Source organism: Pseudophryne corroboree, chromosome 4, assembly GCF_028390025.1.
Source record: "Pseudophryne corroboree isolate aPseCor3 chromosome 4, aPseCor3.hap2, whole genome shotgun sequence".
NCBI lineage: Eukaryota > Metazoa > Chordata > Amphibia > Anura > Myobatrachidae > Pseudophryne > Pseudophryne corroboree.
Window position 1 is genome coordinate 87,154,617 of NC_086447.1, and position 19,110 is coordinate 87,173,726.

Genomic DNA, 19,110 nt, shown 5'->3' on the forward strand with positions numbered 1-19,110 from the left:
CAAGGCTGCGGATTCTAACTATGGGTGTCATTCTGAGTTGATCGCTAGCTGCCGTTGTTCGCAGCGCAGCAATCAGGCAAAAAATTGGCACGTCTGCGCATGCGTATGGCGCGCAGTGCGCACGCGTGACGTACTTTCACAAAAGGTCTAGCAACGCTTTTCAGTCGCACTGCTGATCGGTGAGTGATTGACAGGAATGGGGTGTTTCTGGAAGGTAACTGACCGTTTTCCGGGATACAAACGCAGGCGTGCCTGGGGAAACAGGGGAGTGGCTGGCCGAACGCAGGGTGTGTTTGTGACGTAAAAACAGGAACTAAACATTCTGAAGTGATCGCTAGCTAGGAGTAAGTCTCGAGCTACTTTGAAACTGCACAATCTTTTTTTGTAGCAGATATGCGATCCTTTCGTTCGCACTTCTGCTAAGCTAAGATACATTCCCAGAGGGCGGCGGCTTAGCGTTTGTACTGCTGCTAAAAGAAGCTAGCGAATGATCAACTCGGAATGAGGGCCTATATGAAGCTAGAATTGTCAGTTCAAAACCATTGCATCTGTGCAGCCACACACTACATAGAAATGCTCCGGAATAGGGGGCATGACCACTCAAAGGAGGGCGTGTCCTTCAGTGTAGCTTACCACACCATACACCCCTTAAACACAGTACTGGTGCCCCTTTCACATTATACCACACAGTATGAGCCGAAATTCACATTCTAGCACACGGTATGAGCAGAAATTCACATTATAGCACACAGTACGAGCCGAAATTCACATTATGCTACATGGAATGAGACAAAATTCAGGGAGAGTGACAGCAGAGACATAGGGACAGGGAGAGTGACAGAGGGACAGGGAAAGTGACAGCAGGGACAGGGAAAGTGACAGCAGGAACATAGGGACAGGGAGAGTGACAGACAGAGGGACAGTAAGGGCATACAGTAGGGACTAGGGAGAGAGAAAGGCAGCAGGGTAAGATTACCTATTTAGTAGTGGCGGTGCTGAGGATTCTGTGGTGTGCGGTGTGATGGATGAGGTTGTGGTCATCATGGTGAGGAGGAGGTGCAGAGAAGGACTGAGGGCAGCTGCAGGACGGCTGAGAGTGGCGGTGTAGAGCAGGAGGCAGAGGGCGGTGATGGTGCAAGTATGAGGAGGCTGTGGTCGGCAGCTTTGCTGGTCTTATGACCGCGGCGCTACTATTTCAAATCTGCCGGGGACCGGCAGCCAATGAGGAGCGGGAGAGAGCTCAATGCGACGGCGGGGGACTTTAGTGGTCAATGCTTGAAGAAGTGCCGGTATGCCATACCGTTGTATACCGGCCCACTTCGAGCACTGCATATTATATATATAAACTCTCATGCCAGACTCTCGCTGTAATGGGATAAAGTAGTTGGGCGTTTGCTTATAGCAAAATACTAGCAAACATCTAAGAATGCAGCACTCAAAATAAGACACTGTCACAGCGCTGCTAATTATGCCACTGTGACTATGTCTTATTTGTTGTGCTGCATTTTCAGATGATTGCATATATTATATATATATAAATAATATTATATATATAAAAAATATTTGGTAGCACTGTGTCTCCCCCTCACATGCTCCCTCTCCAAATAAGGCTTGCACATACAGTAGTGTCCACACTGTGACAGCCAGCCCCGCTTCCTTGCACTGCGCCCTCTCTCTCCTGGCGGCTGCCGTTGCTGTGTCCTGGCGTGCCACGGCTCTAGTTTGCGGTCGGATGTCACGTGACATCCGTGACCCAGAGCACAGCAGCAGAGCATAGAGAGGAGAAGCGAGCGCCGCTGATGCTGATAGGCGCTGCGCTCGTTCGTTCTTCGGCTCCTCTAGCAGCTCCTGCTGCACTACAGAAATTGATAATGTGTGGATGGGACAGGGGACAACAGAGCAGGTGCCGTGCCCCCTTCAGGGCCAGGAGCCCGGCGGCAACGGACTCCGCTGTCTCCGGGAGTTCCGCCCCTGACCCTGAGCATGAAAACCTCTGCCACCGTGCATGGAACCAAGAGCATGAAACCCCTGGCAACGAGCAGGTAATTTAAAAGTAATTAGAAGCCTTACTGTACGACTTAATGTGTAATGGGCATTACGGCTGTGGCATAATGTGTCACAGGCATTACGGTGTGTGGTATACTATATCACGGGCATTGTGGTATGTGGTATAATGTCTCAGGGGCATTGCAGTGTGGCATAATGTATAACGGGCATTGCAGTGTGTGGCATAGGGTATAACGGGCATTACAGTATGTGTCACAGGCATTCCGGTGTATGGTATACTATATCACGGGCATTCTGATATGTGGTATAATGTCTCAGGGTCATTGCAGTGTGTGGCATAATGTATCACGGACATTGCGGTGTGTGTCATAATGTGTCAGAATTTTTTGGCTTGGGGGAGAAAAATTTCTAGTTACGCCACTGTATACACACTATTATTAAGTGGTCTAATTTGCTTAATAAACAGTTGGTATCTTCCTCGTATGTGGAGATGCATTTGAAAATATTACATAGAGCCTATTATACTCCTCACCTGCGGTTCCTTACAGGGGCTGCAGACAACTTTCTGTTTCAAATGTGGGTCCCCTGATGCTGCTATTAGCCCTCATTCCGAGTTGTTCACTCGCAAGCTGCTTTTAGCAGCTTTGCACATGCTAAGCCGCCGCCTACTGCGAGTGAATCTTAGCTTATCAAAATTGCGAACGAAAGATTAGCAGAATTGCGAAATGACACTTCTAAGCCGTTTCTGAGTAGCTCCACACTTACTCGGCATCTGCGATCAGTTCAGTCAGTGTCTTTCCTGGTTTGACGTCACAAACACACCCAGCGTTCGCCCAGACACTCCCCCGTTTCTCCAGCCACTCCTGCGTTTTTCCCAGAAACGGTAGCGTTTTTTCACACACACCCATAAAACGGCCAGTTTCCGCCCAGAAACACCCACTTCCTGTCAATCACACTCCGATCATCAGAACGAAGAAAAAACCTTGTAATGCCGTGAGTAAATTACCTAACTGCATAGCAAATTTACTTGGCGCAGTCGCACTGCGGACAATGCACATGCGCATTATTGACTAATCGCTCCGTTGCAAAAAAAAAATTAACAAGCGAACAACTCGGAATGACCACCATTATACATTGTTTATGGTCTTGCCCAGTTATACAATCATTCTGGGATCTGATACAGATGTACATTAAGACCAACTTAGGTATTCCATTTACATTAACAATGGCATGGGCCTTTTGGAACTATACAGAACCCCAAACCCCTGCACTAACCAAGGGTACACGACTGCTCCTGGCTCGTATCACAGCTGCAGCGAAGAAATCAATATTATCCCAATGGATACAAAAAGACCCTATCCCTATTTCTCTTATGCTGCCCCGGTTATTATTTCTATTCCAAATGGATTGGACTGAATGTTCTTTAGATGTTGAATCCCATGCTGCTATGTTTTTTGCGATATGGCTTCCTTTTTTACTCACATTGCCTGTTGATACCAAAGAGAATATCCGTAAAGTGGTTAGATTAACAACTTGGTATAATGTAGCAACTTTTACTGATGGGTCGCCGCCATTCTGAGTTTCTTTAAATGGGACTCTCGCTATTAGATATCTATCATGCCACCTTCACTCATTGCCACGCTTTTGCGTAACTGTTACGTATTGTTATACTATACTTCATGTCCATGGGGGAATTTATTATTTTGCTCCATAGTATTCTACAATTAAACATATCACTGTAATGTACGGACAGGTGTTTCGACTGTCTGCCTTTAATGTTCCATATTGTATTATTATATGCGTGTTACATTTCTTCTGTTTAATAAATACAATTTAAAAAAGAGGATGATTACTTCTTTGGCAAAAATAAGATAATCACAAGAATGACATGGCATCAAAGAAGATTGGTAAATCACAGTCATTAAAGAAGATTGGTAAATCACAGTTGACTTTAGCTAATGGCATGCAGAAAACAATTATTAATTCAAAAGGACAATCAAGCTAATCACAGATATATATTTTTATTCCAATATGACACAATAATAATGTGGTGATGAGAAGAGTGATGAAAAATAAAATTCACAATGACAGTTTCTAAATTCCTAACTTTCCCTATCAAGGATGTTGTAATCTTCACTGCAAATAATGTTGGAGCTCTCTTTAAATCCTCAGGTGCCATAGTTTTGCAATGGGGGAATGGCACATGTGAACACAAGAATTCCTGGGTTAGTAAGAATGTCACTTCACTTCAAAGAGGATGATGCTAGTGAAGGTATTGTAGTGTCCTTCAACAAATACAGCTTAGTTATTAATTAGGATTCCTTGTGCAAATAAACTCCAGACAAAGTAACTCAATTTCACTTGCATAAATGACTCAGTCTCTTTCTCTTCCACAATCACTACATATATCTCTCAACAGTTCTTAGACAGGGGATGTTTGCCTTACCTGTACTCAAACGGGCTGGTTGGTAAGATGTTGCGTTGTATGGGTGTATTACACTGCTTGTTCCATTTACAATGTACAGCATGTGACAAATGGACACTTGGGCTTGGTACTTTGTTTGCCTGTTGCTCGTAACAATAACAGTCTCTGTGTACTCACTCAGAACTTCTGTGGTAGAGGCACTCACTAGCTGGACCTATCTCAGCGGTTCCTTACTGCACAAGATGGCCGCGACATCTGCGCATATCAATAGGCATGGCGGTGTCTGGTTCCCGGAAGCAACGTCTCACACTCACTCACCCAGCTCTCTGCTTCCCGGTAGCACCCTGCTGCTTGTGCTCTGTTGCGCTGCTCTCACCACACAGCGTGGCCATGCGGTTGGCGTTCGTTACTCAGCTCCGCACTAAGCATGTCCAGCACCTCCAATTACTTCCATCAGACTCCTCCTTCTGCTTCCCAAAAGGCTCCTCTGCTCCACGACTGTATTGTCCATTCCACACTCACCATCTGGAACATGTGATCGGACCAAGGTCCGTCCTTAACCGCTGCTGTACCAGCACTTCACCTCCGCTGCAAACACTGAGTTAGCCTTAAAGGGACAAACACACCACTTTGCCTTTCCGGGGTGCCACATTTGCTTGTTTTCACACTGTCATGCCCAACAGTGGGTACTGCACGCAGATTTCTGTGGAATGACAACTTGATGTATTGCTATCACTGTATTAATCTTAGATATTGCCTTGGATGGAAGGGCAACTACATATACGTTTTCAGCAAGCCCCAAACTACATTTTAAGAAAACTATAACCTTGAAGTGTTAATAGAAAACACAAAGCGCACAACACACGTTTCTAGTGCTAGAAGTGAATCGCAATATATTTTTGCATAGACATACAGTATGTCATATAATATGATACAGTTTGTCATACAATATGTACTTTTCCTTTAGGACTCCTTATCGGGTGACAAAAGTCAATCTGACCCTAGCTCCTCTAATAATTCACATTAAAATATCATATGATCTGTTTCTTCATGTAATAAGCGCAGCGTCCAATAACAGTTTCTTATTATGCGAGTACAGAGTAAGAGTCCGCAGACGTCTCATTGGATGAACTTTGTGCAGCGAAAAAATTGTACCCACCTATAATAGGAAGAAAAGACGATTGTTAAAGATCAAGAAACTGATTCAGAGCCGCAGGCTGCCGCAACCGCTTTAGCGCCTTTTACCATAGAGTCTCCAGAGGAGTACGTATTCATGAAATGGTGCAAGGTGCGTGGTGTGAACCCAGGGTCCTGTGTGCGCTGCACAGCTTGCACCCATTATAGATACGCCACTGGCCGCTACACCTACATAACACCCATACGGCGGACTATTTTGATGCGCCTGAATCAGGGCTGCCATCAGAGATTATGGGGCCCGGGACTGACAAAATAAACAGGGTCCCTCCCTCCCAAAAAAGATTCTGCTGCACTGCTCCACCCCTATGTGATGTCATACATTGTGACGTTACATATAGATGGAGTGGGGATACGGTAATTAGGTCGACACCACTTAGGTCAACAGTCATTAGGTCGACCACTATTGGTCGACATGCATTAGGTCGACAGGGTCACTAGGTCGACATGGTCATTAGGTCAACATGTACTAAGTGAGGCATGTCCAAACTGCGGCCCTCCAGCTGTTGTGAAACTAGTAAACTACACATCCCAGCATGCCCTGACACAGCTTTAGCATTCTCTGACAGCAAAACTGTGCCAGGGCATGCTGGGATATGTAGTTTCCCAACAGCTGGAGGGCCGCAGTTTGGACATGCCTGTACTAGGTCGACAAGTCAAAGGTTCGACATGAGTTGTTTTTTTAGAATTACATTTTTGGACATTTTCATACTTTATGATCCACTTGGGCTACGATTGGGAATAGTAACCTGTGCTGAGTGCAACGGTGGTGGAGCGAGGCACCTTGCCCGAAGCATGGCGAGGCGACACAGTGCACTAATTGGGGTTCCCCGTCACTTTACAAAGAAAACAACACCCAAAAAAGTATAAAAACTCATGTCAACCATTTGACCTAGTACATGTCGACCTAATGCATGTCGACCAATAGTGGTCGACCTAATGGCTGTCGACCTAAGTTGTATCGACCCAACGACCCATACCCGTGGAGTGTTTTAGACCTATAGGATTAGGAACGGTTCACAGGGAGCTGATGCGCAGGGAAGACTTGTTTTAAGAAGTCCTCCTGGTACATCAGCCTGGGGTTGATTCACAGACTCCTGCAGCTCTACAGGTATTGTTGGTAAGAGTCAGGGATGGCCCCCCTCTTTGTAAGGGCCCGGAACACCAGTCCTCACAGTCCTCCCCCTGATGGCTGCCCTGGCCTAAATAGCCACCTCCCAGTCACGGCCACGGAACGCCCACCACATTTCTAATACATCTTTTGAAACAACGCATATCAATAGCAATTGCGCCTCTGTGCGTGCACACCGTCGTATAAGGGATTTTCGTGCACGCACAGTAGCAAATGATCGCTGAACTCCACCAACATTGACATTACGTACGTATCGGAAACAGGCCCACAATCATTTCTTGGTAAATCTCTACATGGACCTAACGTTTATTGCTTTTTATATACAAACTGTATTTTAATGTAGTAATTTTGTAATATTAATTCTGTAAAACTCTGGGAGTGCAGAGGACAAATATTTACTTTTATAACAATTATTGGCATCAATTTTTAAAAACAAGATGAATTCATTATGTATTCACACAGATAATAAATATATGTTACTATGGACGCCTTCTTCGGATGAACAGAGTGGAGCAAAGAAAAACATTATTAGCTACAAACCTTTTTTGGCAAAAATATTTTTTGTCTTAACCGGCTTTGAGGGGGTAGAAGAATTTGTCGATGTTGTCTGTGAATATAAAAATAAATGGATTGTGATAAGGTAACACTATAGACATCCCATGTTTAACAATGCAGCAAGACGTTTACATCAAGATTCTAATCTAGTCCCACCTGGGTGTTCCGATCCGCTGATAATGACTCAGGCCAGATCGTCAGTTTTGCAAACTATTTTGATCTCTTAATTTCCCAGTTTGAGCAAACAGCAATATCAGCATTAAAAATACTTTATGAGGATAAAATGATGGAGACACGCATTTCGCACTCCAACATTGTAGGATTAAAAAGTGGTAATAAGTGCACTCCTACATCCCTGGTCTGTCTAACCACACCATATTCCACCCAACAACCATAATATTCACTGCAACTTTTACCATGCACATACATTTCTAGTCCCCCCACCTACTATTGCCATGAGCATGTCTCCTGGAAAGTGAGAGGTTGAAGAAGAGCTAAATCAGATGGAGTGAGCAGTAATGTTGGCTTTGTCGTCTGCTATCACTGCTAAGATCAGCAATGGAAAGAGATTAGGGCCTACTAGAATTACTAGGTGGGATCAAGTAACAGCTACACATAATTTCTTTAACAAAAGCAGGGAGACCACTATAAAGAAGGTCTGCAAATTAAATAATGTTTATGTGTGTGCTGACTGTGGCCAGAGTGTTCTGTTCCACTCAAAACCCCAATATTGATGCGTTTCTCAAGGGCGGGCTGTGATATCATCAGAGGCATTGCTTAGCCCAGCACATCTTTCTAACAAACTGGGCAGGATTTGCATCTTCCCTGGACAGCACGTTACACTTGGAACAGGAAAGACATAATGGGGAACATTTGTAGTGTCATTATATGTGGTGCCAAACACACAATTATTTGTAGTTTCTCATGTTCCAGGTGCTGCCAAATGGTGAGTAAAGAGAGCAGACAGGACAGTCAGATAAGATATGGCTTATCTTGTTTCTGCTGTGGGGTACACTGGGCTCCACAAGGAAAGACATAGGGGTGTAGAATAGAATCTTGATCCGAGGCACCAACCAGCTCAAAAGCTTTGACTGTTCCCAGAATGCATAGCACCGCCTCCTCTATAACCCCGCCTCCCTGCACAGGAGCTCAGTTTTGTAGTTGGTGCCGCAGATAGCAGGCACATAACAGAGGGGCTGCTCTGGGCAGCCCTAAGAAGAGCTTTTTTTGAAGAAAAGTGAAGACTTCAAGGGCTGTAGCAGTGTGTACATGTCTAGTGACATTCACTACTGCAGCTCCATCTCTCCCCAGCGGCACTGTACACTCCCGAGCCCTGGTTGCCGGGTAACTACAGCAGGAGGCTCCGGTTTTCTTCTGGTCAGGCACACACGACGGGGGATCTCCGGGATCGCGTGGCCGCGCTTCAGGAGGTGGTGAGTGGGTCTCGCTCGCGGGACCCGTGCTTTATCGCGATCCGGCACGGCCGGTGGGAGGCGGGCCGCGCACGCTGGTGGTGCACACTGTGGCAGTACAGGCGATCCCACTAGATCACCAGGGCATGGGTGCAGGTCAGGTTTTCCCTTAAAACCTTTTTATGTGTAGCCCGCAGTACCTGGTGGTTTTGCCAGCAGAGGGGATAAGGCTTAGACCTGGAGCCCCTCCCCCAGCCCCAGGGCGCCATTTCCAGCAATTGTTCCCGCCCTGGAGCTGCATATCTGTCCCTCACTACCAGTCAGTGTTTGGGCGCCATTTCTCTCAGCTACACTGTTCCTGGGACTGCTTGGGTAAATCCTCCTGTGTAAAGCTGCCTGGTTGTCAGCGCTGTGACTTTACATGACACTAAAGTATTCTACATGTCACTTAGACATTGTTAGTTAAGAAAGAGTGCATTTAGTCAGGGTTCTCTGGTACAAGTACCCTGTGATATACATCCAGTTCTTACTGTGCAGTGTTATATCTATTTACTACATAGCTATATATAAGCTGGTCCAGTGCAGTATTATTGTTAATAATAACCTCTGCATTGTTTAACTGTGACTATATGTGTGTGCATTAGCTTGCTGAGTGGTTTCCATTTCGTGTCTCTCACTCAACTTGCTATCCCTATATTCTATAACCTGAGGGGGCTTGGTGCGTCAGGTTTTATAATTATATAGGATTTTCACAAGATATACCTCCTTAATACGTATTTTTCTCTGTGATTTTAGTCACTATATCTCTCCTGTATCTCTGCTTGTGCTGACTACACTGCGCAGGGGATTGGGTAAGAGGTATTGTGCTGCTGACAATTGTACTGTGTTACCTGATGCTGCAAGTTATATCATGTCTGCTTCTGAAGGTAACGGTTCTGGGGCTGAACACGCTGCCGGTGTTGCTGATGCCACAGATCCCTATGAGGAGAATATAGCAGCTGTGGGCTCTGGTTCTGTGGGCTCCTTGCCCCCCAGTGGGACTGTGGCAACAGGGGTACAGAATGACCCACCGTGGGCTACTTTCTCCACGCTTCTACATACGCTAGTTACTAAACTAACACCCCCTATGGGACCCCCTATGCCGGTGCAACCGTATGTGGTCGCCGCAGCTAACCCGCCGTGGGCGGATAATTTGTCTGCTCAATTGAAGAAGTTCAACCACTCCTTGACTACTAAAAAGTCTGACCCTCACTCGCCTAAGGCCAAAGGGTCCTCTAAGCGAGCTCTTATCTCCTCACAATCCACTGCTGTCACTGACCTCGTCTGATGAAGATGGCGCTTACACTGACCCCACAGATTCTGACTCAGATACTGCTGATGGGGAGGGTAGTTCACATGTGGATGTTCCTGATCTTTTGGAGGCTATTAAGTTAATTTTACAGATTACGGATGATCCCGAGCCATCCGCCCCTCCTAAGAAACCAGATAGGTTCAAGCGTCAGAAGGTGGTTAAACAAGTTTTACCTCACTCTGACCACCTAGTGGATATGCGTCAGGAACCCTGGGGAAACCCGGGTAAGAAGTTTGTGCCTCAAAAGAAGATGCTGGCTCGCTATCCCCTCGCGCCAGAGCTGTCTAAAAATTTGGAAACGCCTCCCCCAGTAGACTCACATGTGACTAGGATGGTGGTTTCCTCAGCTCTACCTGTCACTACCGTCACGTCTCTAAAAGAGCCTACGGATAAACGTGTGGAGGGTTGTCTGAAAGCGATTTACACCCTCACAGGTGCTGCACAAAGGCCCACTATTGCAGCGACATGGGCTGCAGAGGCTATTGAAGCATGGGCCTTGGAGTTAGAAGCTGAAATCTCTTCTGACCATGCTAGACAATGCTTGTCATATATTGTCACTGCTTCTCACTATATTAAAGAGGCGGCTTCTGATGCCGGTATCCTAGCAGCCAAGGCCTCTACTACTTCAGTCCTGGCTCGCCGGATATTGTTGCTGAGATCCTGGTCTGTGGATTTGGACTCTAGAAAAACCCTGGAGGTACTCCCTTTCAAGGGAGATATTCTGTTTGGGGAGGACTTAAATAAGATAGTGGCTGACATGGCTACTGCCAAAACTGCCTGTCTGCCAAGTACCGCTCCTTCTGTGTCAAAGGCTAAAGGTACTTCCTTTCGCCCATTTCGTCCTTCAGGTAAAGCAAAAGGTCAGGCGTACAACAAGCAGGTCCGCACTTCCAAACCTATTAAGCCAAAGCCCAAAAGAGCCTGGGCTACCCGTCAGCCAGCTTCCAAGACCGATAAGCCTGCCGCATGACGGGGCGGGCCTCCCCTTGGGGGATCCCAGGGTGGGGGGCCGGCTTCTAGGGTATACCCAGGAATGGTTGAAGACAACTTCAGATGACTGGGTACGGGAAGTCGTCACTCGAGGTTACGCCATAGCCTTCAAAAACCGACCCCCTCATTGATTTTGCCAGACAGACGTCCCGTTGGACCAGACAAAGGCAAACACTCTACATTCGGTGGTACAGACCCTCCTGGATACAGGAGTCGTAGTATAGGTGCAATCTTGCACAGAGGGGCCGGGGGTACTATTCTCAGCTGTTTCTGGTCCCGAAACCGAATGGGTCATTCCGGCCCATTCTCAACCTCAAGGCATTGAACAGGTTTGTGAAAATTTCCAAGTTCCGTATGGAAACCCTTCGCTCTATTGTTCTGGCCTTGGAACCTGGGGACTACATGGTCTCCCTGGACATACAAGATGCTTACCTGCATATTCCTATAGCAGTGTCACATCAGCAACACCTGAGGTGTGCGATTGGCAACCTCCATTACCAGTTTCGGGCTTTACCTTTTGGTTTAACTACGGCTCCGCGAGTCTTCACCAAAGTCATGGTGGTGATGACAGTGGTACTCCGCTGTCAAGGGGTCAGGAAACTGCCGTATCTGGATGACTTGTTAATCCTGGTAAATTCCCCAGAACTTCTCCTACGTCATCTGGATATGACTGTCCGGATTCTACAAGCCCAAGGGTGGCTCATCAACTGGAAGAAATCCTCCCTGGTCCCTGCTCAGAGCATGGTGCACCTGGGAGCGCTATTGGACACTCACAACCAGCGGTTGTTTTTGTCTCAGGAGAAAGTCCTGAAGCTTCAGGACAGGATTCGTTGCTTCCTTTCTCGTCCGCAAGTGTCGATACATTCAGCGATGCAGGTGCTGGGCCTCATGGTGGAGTATGCTCAATGCCATTCTCGCCCCCTCCAGAGGCTGATTCTAGCCAAGTGGGATGGCCTGCCTCACCGGATCAGGTCTCACATGATCTCATTGACTCCGGAGGTCATTCTGTCGCTGCACTGGTGGCTCCAGGACCAACGATTGTGCAGGGGCCGTCCCTTCGGGATATCCGACCGGGTCCTGTTGACGACAGATGCCAGTCTAAGAGGTTGGGGCGCGGTGCTGGAGCAACACTCCCTTCAGGGTCGGTGGACCAAGGCGGAATCTCTCCTCTCGATCAACATTCTGGAATTGCGGGCGGTCTTCAATGCGTTGAACCTGGCCCAGCATTTAATACAGAACCGTCCTGTTCAAGTACAGTCAGACAACGCCACCACAGTGGCTTACATAAATCATCAAGGCGGCACTCGAAGCCGTTTGGCAATGAAGGAAGTCTTACGGATTCTATATTGGGCGGAACGCCATCTACTGGCCATATCGGCAGTATTCATTCCGGGAGTCCTGAATTGGGAAGCGGACTTTCTCAGTCGTCAGGACGTACATGCCGGAGAGTGGGGCCTCCATCCAGAAGTGTTTCAACTCCTAGTGGAAAAGTGGGGCCGTCCTGACGTAGATCTGATGGCGTCTCGACACAATCACAAGGTTCCGGTCTTCGGAGCAAGGACAAGGGTTCCTCAAGCAGCATTCGTGGATGCGCTGGCGGTGCCGTGGAGGTTTCGGCTGCCGTACGTGTTCCTTCCGGTGTCACTCCTGCCCGGGGTAATTTGAAAGTTCAAGCAAGAAAGAGGAATTCTGCTTCTCATAGCTCCAGCGTGGCCCAGACGGCACTGGTTCTCAGACCTGCAGGGCCTATCGTCAGAGCGTCCAATTCTACTTCCACAATGCCCAGCCCTCTTTGTTCAGGGCCCCTGTGTCTACCAGGACCTAGCCCGGCTGTCTTTGACGGCGTGGCTCTTGAAGCTTCCGTCTTGAGGGCTAAAGGGTTTTCTGAGGCGGTCATTCAAACTATGTTGCGGGCCCGGAAACCAGCTTCTGCTCGGATTTACTATAGGGTCTGGCATTCTTACTTTATTTGGTGCGCATCTAACCATTATGACGCTTCCAAGTTTAGTATAGCCAAGCTGTTGGCTTTTCTTCAGCAGGGCATGGATTTAGGCCTGCGTCTGGCCTCCCTCAAGGTTCAAATATCTGCCTTGTCGGTGTGGTTTCAGAGAAAGATTGCGACCTTACCTGATGTGCATACCTTTACTCAGGGCGTGTTGCGTATCCAACCTCCCTATGTCCCGCCTGTGGCTTCTTGGGACTTGTCGGTGATTTTGGAGGCGTTACAAGAGTCTCCGTTTGAACCTCTTGGTTCAGCTGATCTTAAGTGGCTTTCCCTTAAGGTGGTGTTTCTGCTGGCTATTGCTTCAGCTAGAAGAGTGTCGGATTTGGGTGCCTTGTCTTGTAGTTCCCCATACCTGATATTTCACTGTGACCGGGCGGTTCTTAGGATTTGTCCCGGTTATTTACCTAAGGTGGTTTCTTCGTTCCACCTTAACCGGGAGATTGTGGTTCCGGCACTGGTTTCTCCTGATCTGTCTCCCAAAGAGCGGTCTTTGGATGTGGTACGGGCTCTCCGGATCTATGTGAAGAGAACTGCTTCTATTAGGAAATCTGATTCTCTCTTTGTGCTGTTTGGGTTTCACAAACGGGGCTGGCCTGCTCACAAGCAAACTTTGGCCAGATGGATTAGAATGGTGATTGCACATGCTTATGTGAGGGCTCGTCTGTCAGCTCCTGCTCACATTACGGCCCATTCTACTCGGTCTGTTGGACCTTCTTGGGCGGCCCGCCGTGGTGCGACCCTTGAACAATTGTGCAAGGCGGCTACGTGGTCCTCTGTGAACACGTTCATAAGGTTCTATGCCTTCGATACTGCCACTTCCCAGGATGCTTCCTTTGGACGCCGGGTTCTTGTGCCCGCTACAGTGCGTCCCCTCCCATAAGGAACTGCTTTAGGACATCCCCTATGTCTTTCCTTGTGGAGCCCAGTGTACCCCGCAGCAGAAAACGAGTTTTATGGTAAGAACTTACCTTTGTTAAAACTCTTTCTGCGAGGTACACTGGGCTCCACAAGGCGCCCACCCTGACGCACTTAGCTTCTTTGGGTTGGTATGGCATTAGCCGCTAACACTTCTCCTGTCGCGAGAGTGTGGTGTATGTGGCTACTAACCGTTGTCATCTCTTTTCCTGCTACTGCATTGGGCTGGTTAACTAAAAACTAAGCTCCTGTGCAGGGAGGCGGGGTTATAGTGGAGGTGGCGCTATGCATTCTGGGAACAGTCAAAGCTTTGGAGCCTGTTGGTGCCTCGGATCAAGATCCTACTCTACACCCCTATGTCTTTCCTTGTGGAGCCCAGTGTACCTCGCAGAAAGAGTTTTAACAAAGGTAAGTTCTTACCATAAAACTTGTTTTTTTCCTCCTTAGGTTGTTCTACATTTAGACAAATATTATTTGTAAAATAAAACACTTACCTGCACATTTGTCCTGCGTGTATTCAAATAGTACGATGAGATACTGCTTCTCACTGCTGTCCTAACCTAAAAAGATAGAATGGGACAATTAGGATATCTTTTGACCCACATTTAAAGGATATTTTTGTTTTCTTAAATGGAATCTATGCTTAATGGCTGGCAGTGTTCGGCCCAGGGGGCTAGTATAGGATCAGAGTTCAGCCCATATAATATTACAATCGTCTTCTTCTTCCTCTTCTTCTTTCGTCTTCTTCTTCTTCCTTCGTCTTCTTTTTTTTCCTTCTGTTTTTTTCTTCCTTCTTTTTTTATTTCTTCTCCCTCCCCCCTCATCATAGGGAGACTTTCCTGGGAGTATGCAGTCAGTTTGTCAACATTCACAATGTTGATACTGACATGTCAACATTATCAATGTCAGCAGTGTGAATGTCAACAGCCAGGGTGTTGGCAAACCATGCTAGGGTTAGGCTGCGGATAGGATCTGGCTGTAGTTAGTGCTAATATGTCGACATCCTGTCATCATCTGGAGACATAAGAGTAGCCCTGTGGGGAAAATGCCACATTCTCCCTCTTCTGTCCCACACCTGCTGGCCCAGAAGCCTTAACAGCAAAAGGAGGAGTTAAAGCATAATTGGGTGAGTAGAAGAACATATAAACAACCCAGCCATCTCATGGCATCCTTAAAAAATTGCTTTTGCCTTATACAATGAGGGCAGCCAGTATTAAAAAGCCATAAAACTCTTATCACAAGGGAGTTGTGAACATGAACTCTCCCTCCCCACAAAAATGTAGATTTTAATTATATAAGGTTATAATCCTTTGCATAAGCAAACGCAGGTCACCTGGAAACCCCCATCTCCTGGCCAGCAGATCAAATCATGACCACAATAGCAGTGATATACTGCATAATACGTTATAACTAGAGCTGGGGCCGGAACATGCAGTATAAGAGATGGAATGAATCTGCTGCACATGCCCAGTAGTAGCAGCTTCTCCTACCAAGTCTGCTGCTGTGTGTGAATCTGCTCGACCAGAGAGCAGCTGCCAGCAAGAACAAACAGGCATCTTAACATGAGGTGGGAGAATGTGTTCTTAGAAAACTTAGTTTGTCTCATACTCATTCTCTTATGTATATATTCAATGTGGGATATTTAATCTTTTCAGTTCAGGTTAGCCAATCCTACTGCCTCATATAATGGTTTATCCTGTATATGTCTGAAGTATTATATACATTTTGCATGAACCAAACTTTAGCTTAAGTGCTAATCATTCACCGGACATACTGTATGCACTCTAAAATCATAATTTGGAAAAACCCCTCTAGAAATACTGTGTTTGCCCATACAAATCAAATAAAATGCATATAAGAGTGATAGCACAAGTCATATAAATGTAACCTTACCTTCTGGTCCAATAATACGGTGGAAATCAAAATGAACAAACCCTAGATTGAAAAGTAAAATATACATGATTAATGTTTAGTCCTTCTTCCTAACAAACAGCTAAGAACTAATACAGTTTTACTGTTTATACTACATGTTTATACTATACTATTTATACTACAGTATAATAACTACTGTATTAAATTAAATTATTAAATGACACTATTTATGTAATTGTGGAGATGTGTCCTGTACCCCGGGACACATCCCAGCAGCAGCACGCAGGGGATCTGTGTCCCCTGCGGGAGTGTGTGTATGGCAGTGCTGGGGCAGTTTGTCTGTCCCCAGCGCTTGTCCGTGGGCAGGAGCGGCGGGTGTCCGGTGCAGGGATTACCCTTTTCCCTGCACCGGACTGGAGGCTGCGGAGGAGTTCAAATGTTGGCGCCGTCCGGGAGCCAATCGCGGCTCCCGGAGCGGCGGACAATCAGAGAGGGGCGCGGCGAGCCAATCGGCGCTCGCCGCGTCATAGGCCCCGTCCCCAGCGTCTGACGTCAGACGCCGGGCGGGAGCCGAGGAGAAGAAGCGCGCGGAAGAGCGCGAAGAAGGCGGCCAGGACCTGGAGAAAGGAGTCGGCGCGCCGGAGTGGAGAAGAGAGTCCGGCGCGGAGGAGAAGACGATGGCCGTTTGAAGAAGAGCTCCGGTGGCCGCTGAAGAGGCCGGCTGGACGCGGAGGAGCGGAGGCGACGCCGCTAGCCAGGACGGGTCAGCGGCAGAAGAGGGCGCCGGAGACCCCCGGATCAGGTGAGGCCTCAGTGAGGCTACTCCCAGCCCCCTCTCCCTTTCCTCCCTAGACCATCAGGGACGGGCATTAGGCCCGGGGGCACAGGTCAGGCACTAGGCCTGTGGCGCAGCTAGGAATTTGGGGGTCACCGTTAGATTTGGTGGTTTGGGCGTTAGGCCCAAGCCACCTAAAACTGCGCAAGTTAGGTGGGCACTAGTCCCATGGGCAATCCAGGCATTAGGCCTGCGGGGGTATTAGAGGGCATTAGGCCCTAGTTCAGTTTGGTGGCCGCTAGGTACATATAAGGTGACCCTGGGCACTAGGCCCAGGTCACCCAACGGGCAACAAGTTAGGCGGGCGCTAGGCCCGTGGGTGAAGTCAGGCCTCCGGCCTGTGTGCAATCAGGGGGCGCTAGGCCCAGTGAATAAGTGCCCCGAGGTGAATAAAGGTGGCACTGGGCACTAGGCCCAGGCCACCCTGAGGTGTTAGGTAGGCAGGTCCGCTTGACCTGAGCCCCTGAGAAGAGAGTACGGGAGGTGGGTGAGCTGTGCGGCCCCCACTACCGGGTGTTCTGAGTCGGGTAACTAAAGGGACAGCACCGTGGTCGTTGCTTGCACTGTGTATCGTGATGTATGCTGTTACCGTGCGGGGTAAAGTGTGAGCTTGTTAAGTGTGTTTAGTTTTGTTGCACCACACCCACAGAGCTAGTTTGAAGGCTCTGCCGTTGTAGTTAGTATAGGGGTGTGACACTAGGCTAGAGTTAGGCCCTGCACGGCTGTTTGTTTGCCTCCTTACAGGGACCTGTAAGAGAAGAAGACATTCGCAGTGTGGAACTGACGGTGAGTAGCATCTGTGTGCATTTGTCCCTTGTCTGTCCCCGAGCGCCGGAATAGGGATTGCTCACGGACGTGAGAATCCCCTTCATCACACTACGCGCGAGAGTGCGAGTGTGTGAAATCTGGGTGGCTGAGGCTTTGTGCCAGTGATGACCTTTCACCCAACCGGTGAAGGTCGCCGTCACCCCTGGGGTATCCCCTTTTCCGGTGGAAGAAGGGTTGATACCCCCCTTAAGGTAACCTATTTTCTCCTCAGCTCGGTCGTCGGTCAGCTCCGAGAGGGAATCGCCGTGTCCGGATCCGACTGAAGATTGCCAGGTCCGTTGAAGGTTCCGGTACCTGAAGGTGAGAGAGAGCGGCGCCTGGTGAGTACCGAAACTACACCTGCACGGCAGCAGGTACCACCACACGCACCGCCGCACCTCTTACATAATGATCCTGAGAGATTTACAAAAATTGCTGTTGCCTACCGTACTTACAGTAATCGATTATACAGGTTGAGTATCCCTTATCCAAAATGCTTGGGACCAGAAGTATTTTGGATATCGGATTTTTCCGTATTTTGGAATAATTGCATAACATAATGAGATATCATGGTGATAGGACCCAAGTCTAAGCACAGAATGCATTTATGTTTCATATACACCTTATACACACAGCCTGAAGGTCATTCTAGCCAATATTTTTAATAACTTTGTGCATTAAACAAAGTGTGTGTACATTCACACAAATCATTTATGTTTCATATACACCTTATACACACAGCTTGAAGGTCATTTAATACAATATTTTTAATACCTTAGTGTATTAAACAAAGTTTGTGTACATTGAGCCATCAGAAAACAAAGGTTTCACTATCTCACTCTCACTCAAAAAATTCCGTATTTCGGAATATTCCGTATTTCGGAATATTTGGATATGGGATACTCAACCTGTAATAATTTATTTTCTGCATTACTGCAATTTTGCAGGGGTAGTTTTTGCAGTTTCACAGAGTAAAAGTGCCCCTTGTTTCCTATGAAAGTGTCTGTATTTATGGGGTCATCACTTTGTAGTGCTACAAATTGCTGTTTTTCTCAGAATCAGGATAAAGAAAGCAACATCACTAAGCAACATAATATCATACTTCTAGAAGATTAGCTGAGGGCTGACTAGGCACAAAACCATATAAGAGCCCTGATTTTTTTGTGATTTTGTTAAGAAGACAGAGTAGTTGCTAGGTAGTTTTTGTAGCAGGTCTTTTATTATTGGTTACAGGTTTTATCTAGTTTGCCTATCAGAGAAGTTGTGGGTGTCGACAGCATAGGAGTATATAGAATTGGGTCATGTGCAGGGCCGGCTCCAGGCACGTTACAATAGAGCGGCCGCGTAGGGCGCCACCCTTAATGGGTGCCGGATGCTCACGCCGCCATATTGGAGCCTGGAGCCAGGTCCTGCAGCAGCACAGCAGCGTCTGTCTTGGCCAGCCTCCTAGCACTAGCAGTGGCTGTGTATGTCTGTGACGACGTGGGAGGGGGAGTGCTGTGGGCGGGACAAAGATAGACTACTCTATGCATGCTATGCAGCGCCAGTGTCTGACGTCAGATGCCGGCGCCGCACAGCGCGTGCAGAGTAGTTTAGCTTTAGTCCGCCCA

General features: G+C 47.6%; 1 protein-coding gene across 1 annotated transcript in view; it reads right to left on the reverse strand.

Moving 5' to 3' along the window:
- Positions 1 to 4,009: 4,009 nt before the first annotated feature.
- The window catches only part of LOC134908955 (adhesion G protein-coupled receptor F5-like), a 183,535-nt gene continuing 168,434 nt past the window's right edge, over positions 4,010 to 19,110 (reverse strand). Inside the window, exons 14-17 of the mRNA XM_063915239.1 lie at positions 15,880 to 15,921; positions 14,481 to 14,546; positions 7,299 to 7,365; positions 4,010 to 5,591 (exon numbers count right to left, since the gene is read on the reverse strand). Of these exons, the coding sequence (XP_063771309.1) occupies positions 5,518 to 5,591; positions 7,299 to 7,365; positions 14,481 to 14,546; positions 15,880 to 15,921 (249 nt within the window). The 3' untranslated portion in view covers positions 4,010 to 5,517. The remainder of the gene's footprint in view (positions 5,592 to 7,298; positions 7,366 to 14,480; positions 14,547 to 15,879; positions 15,922 to 19,110) is intronic.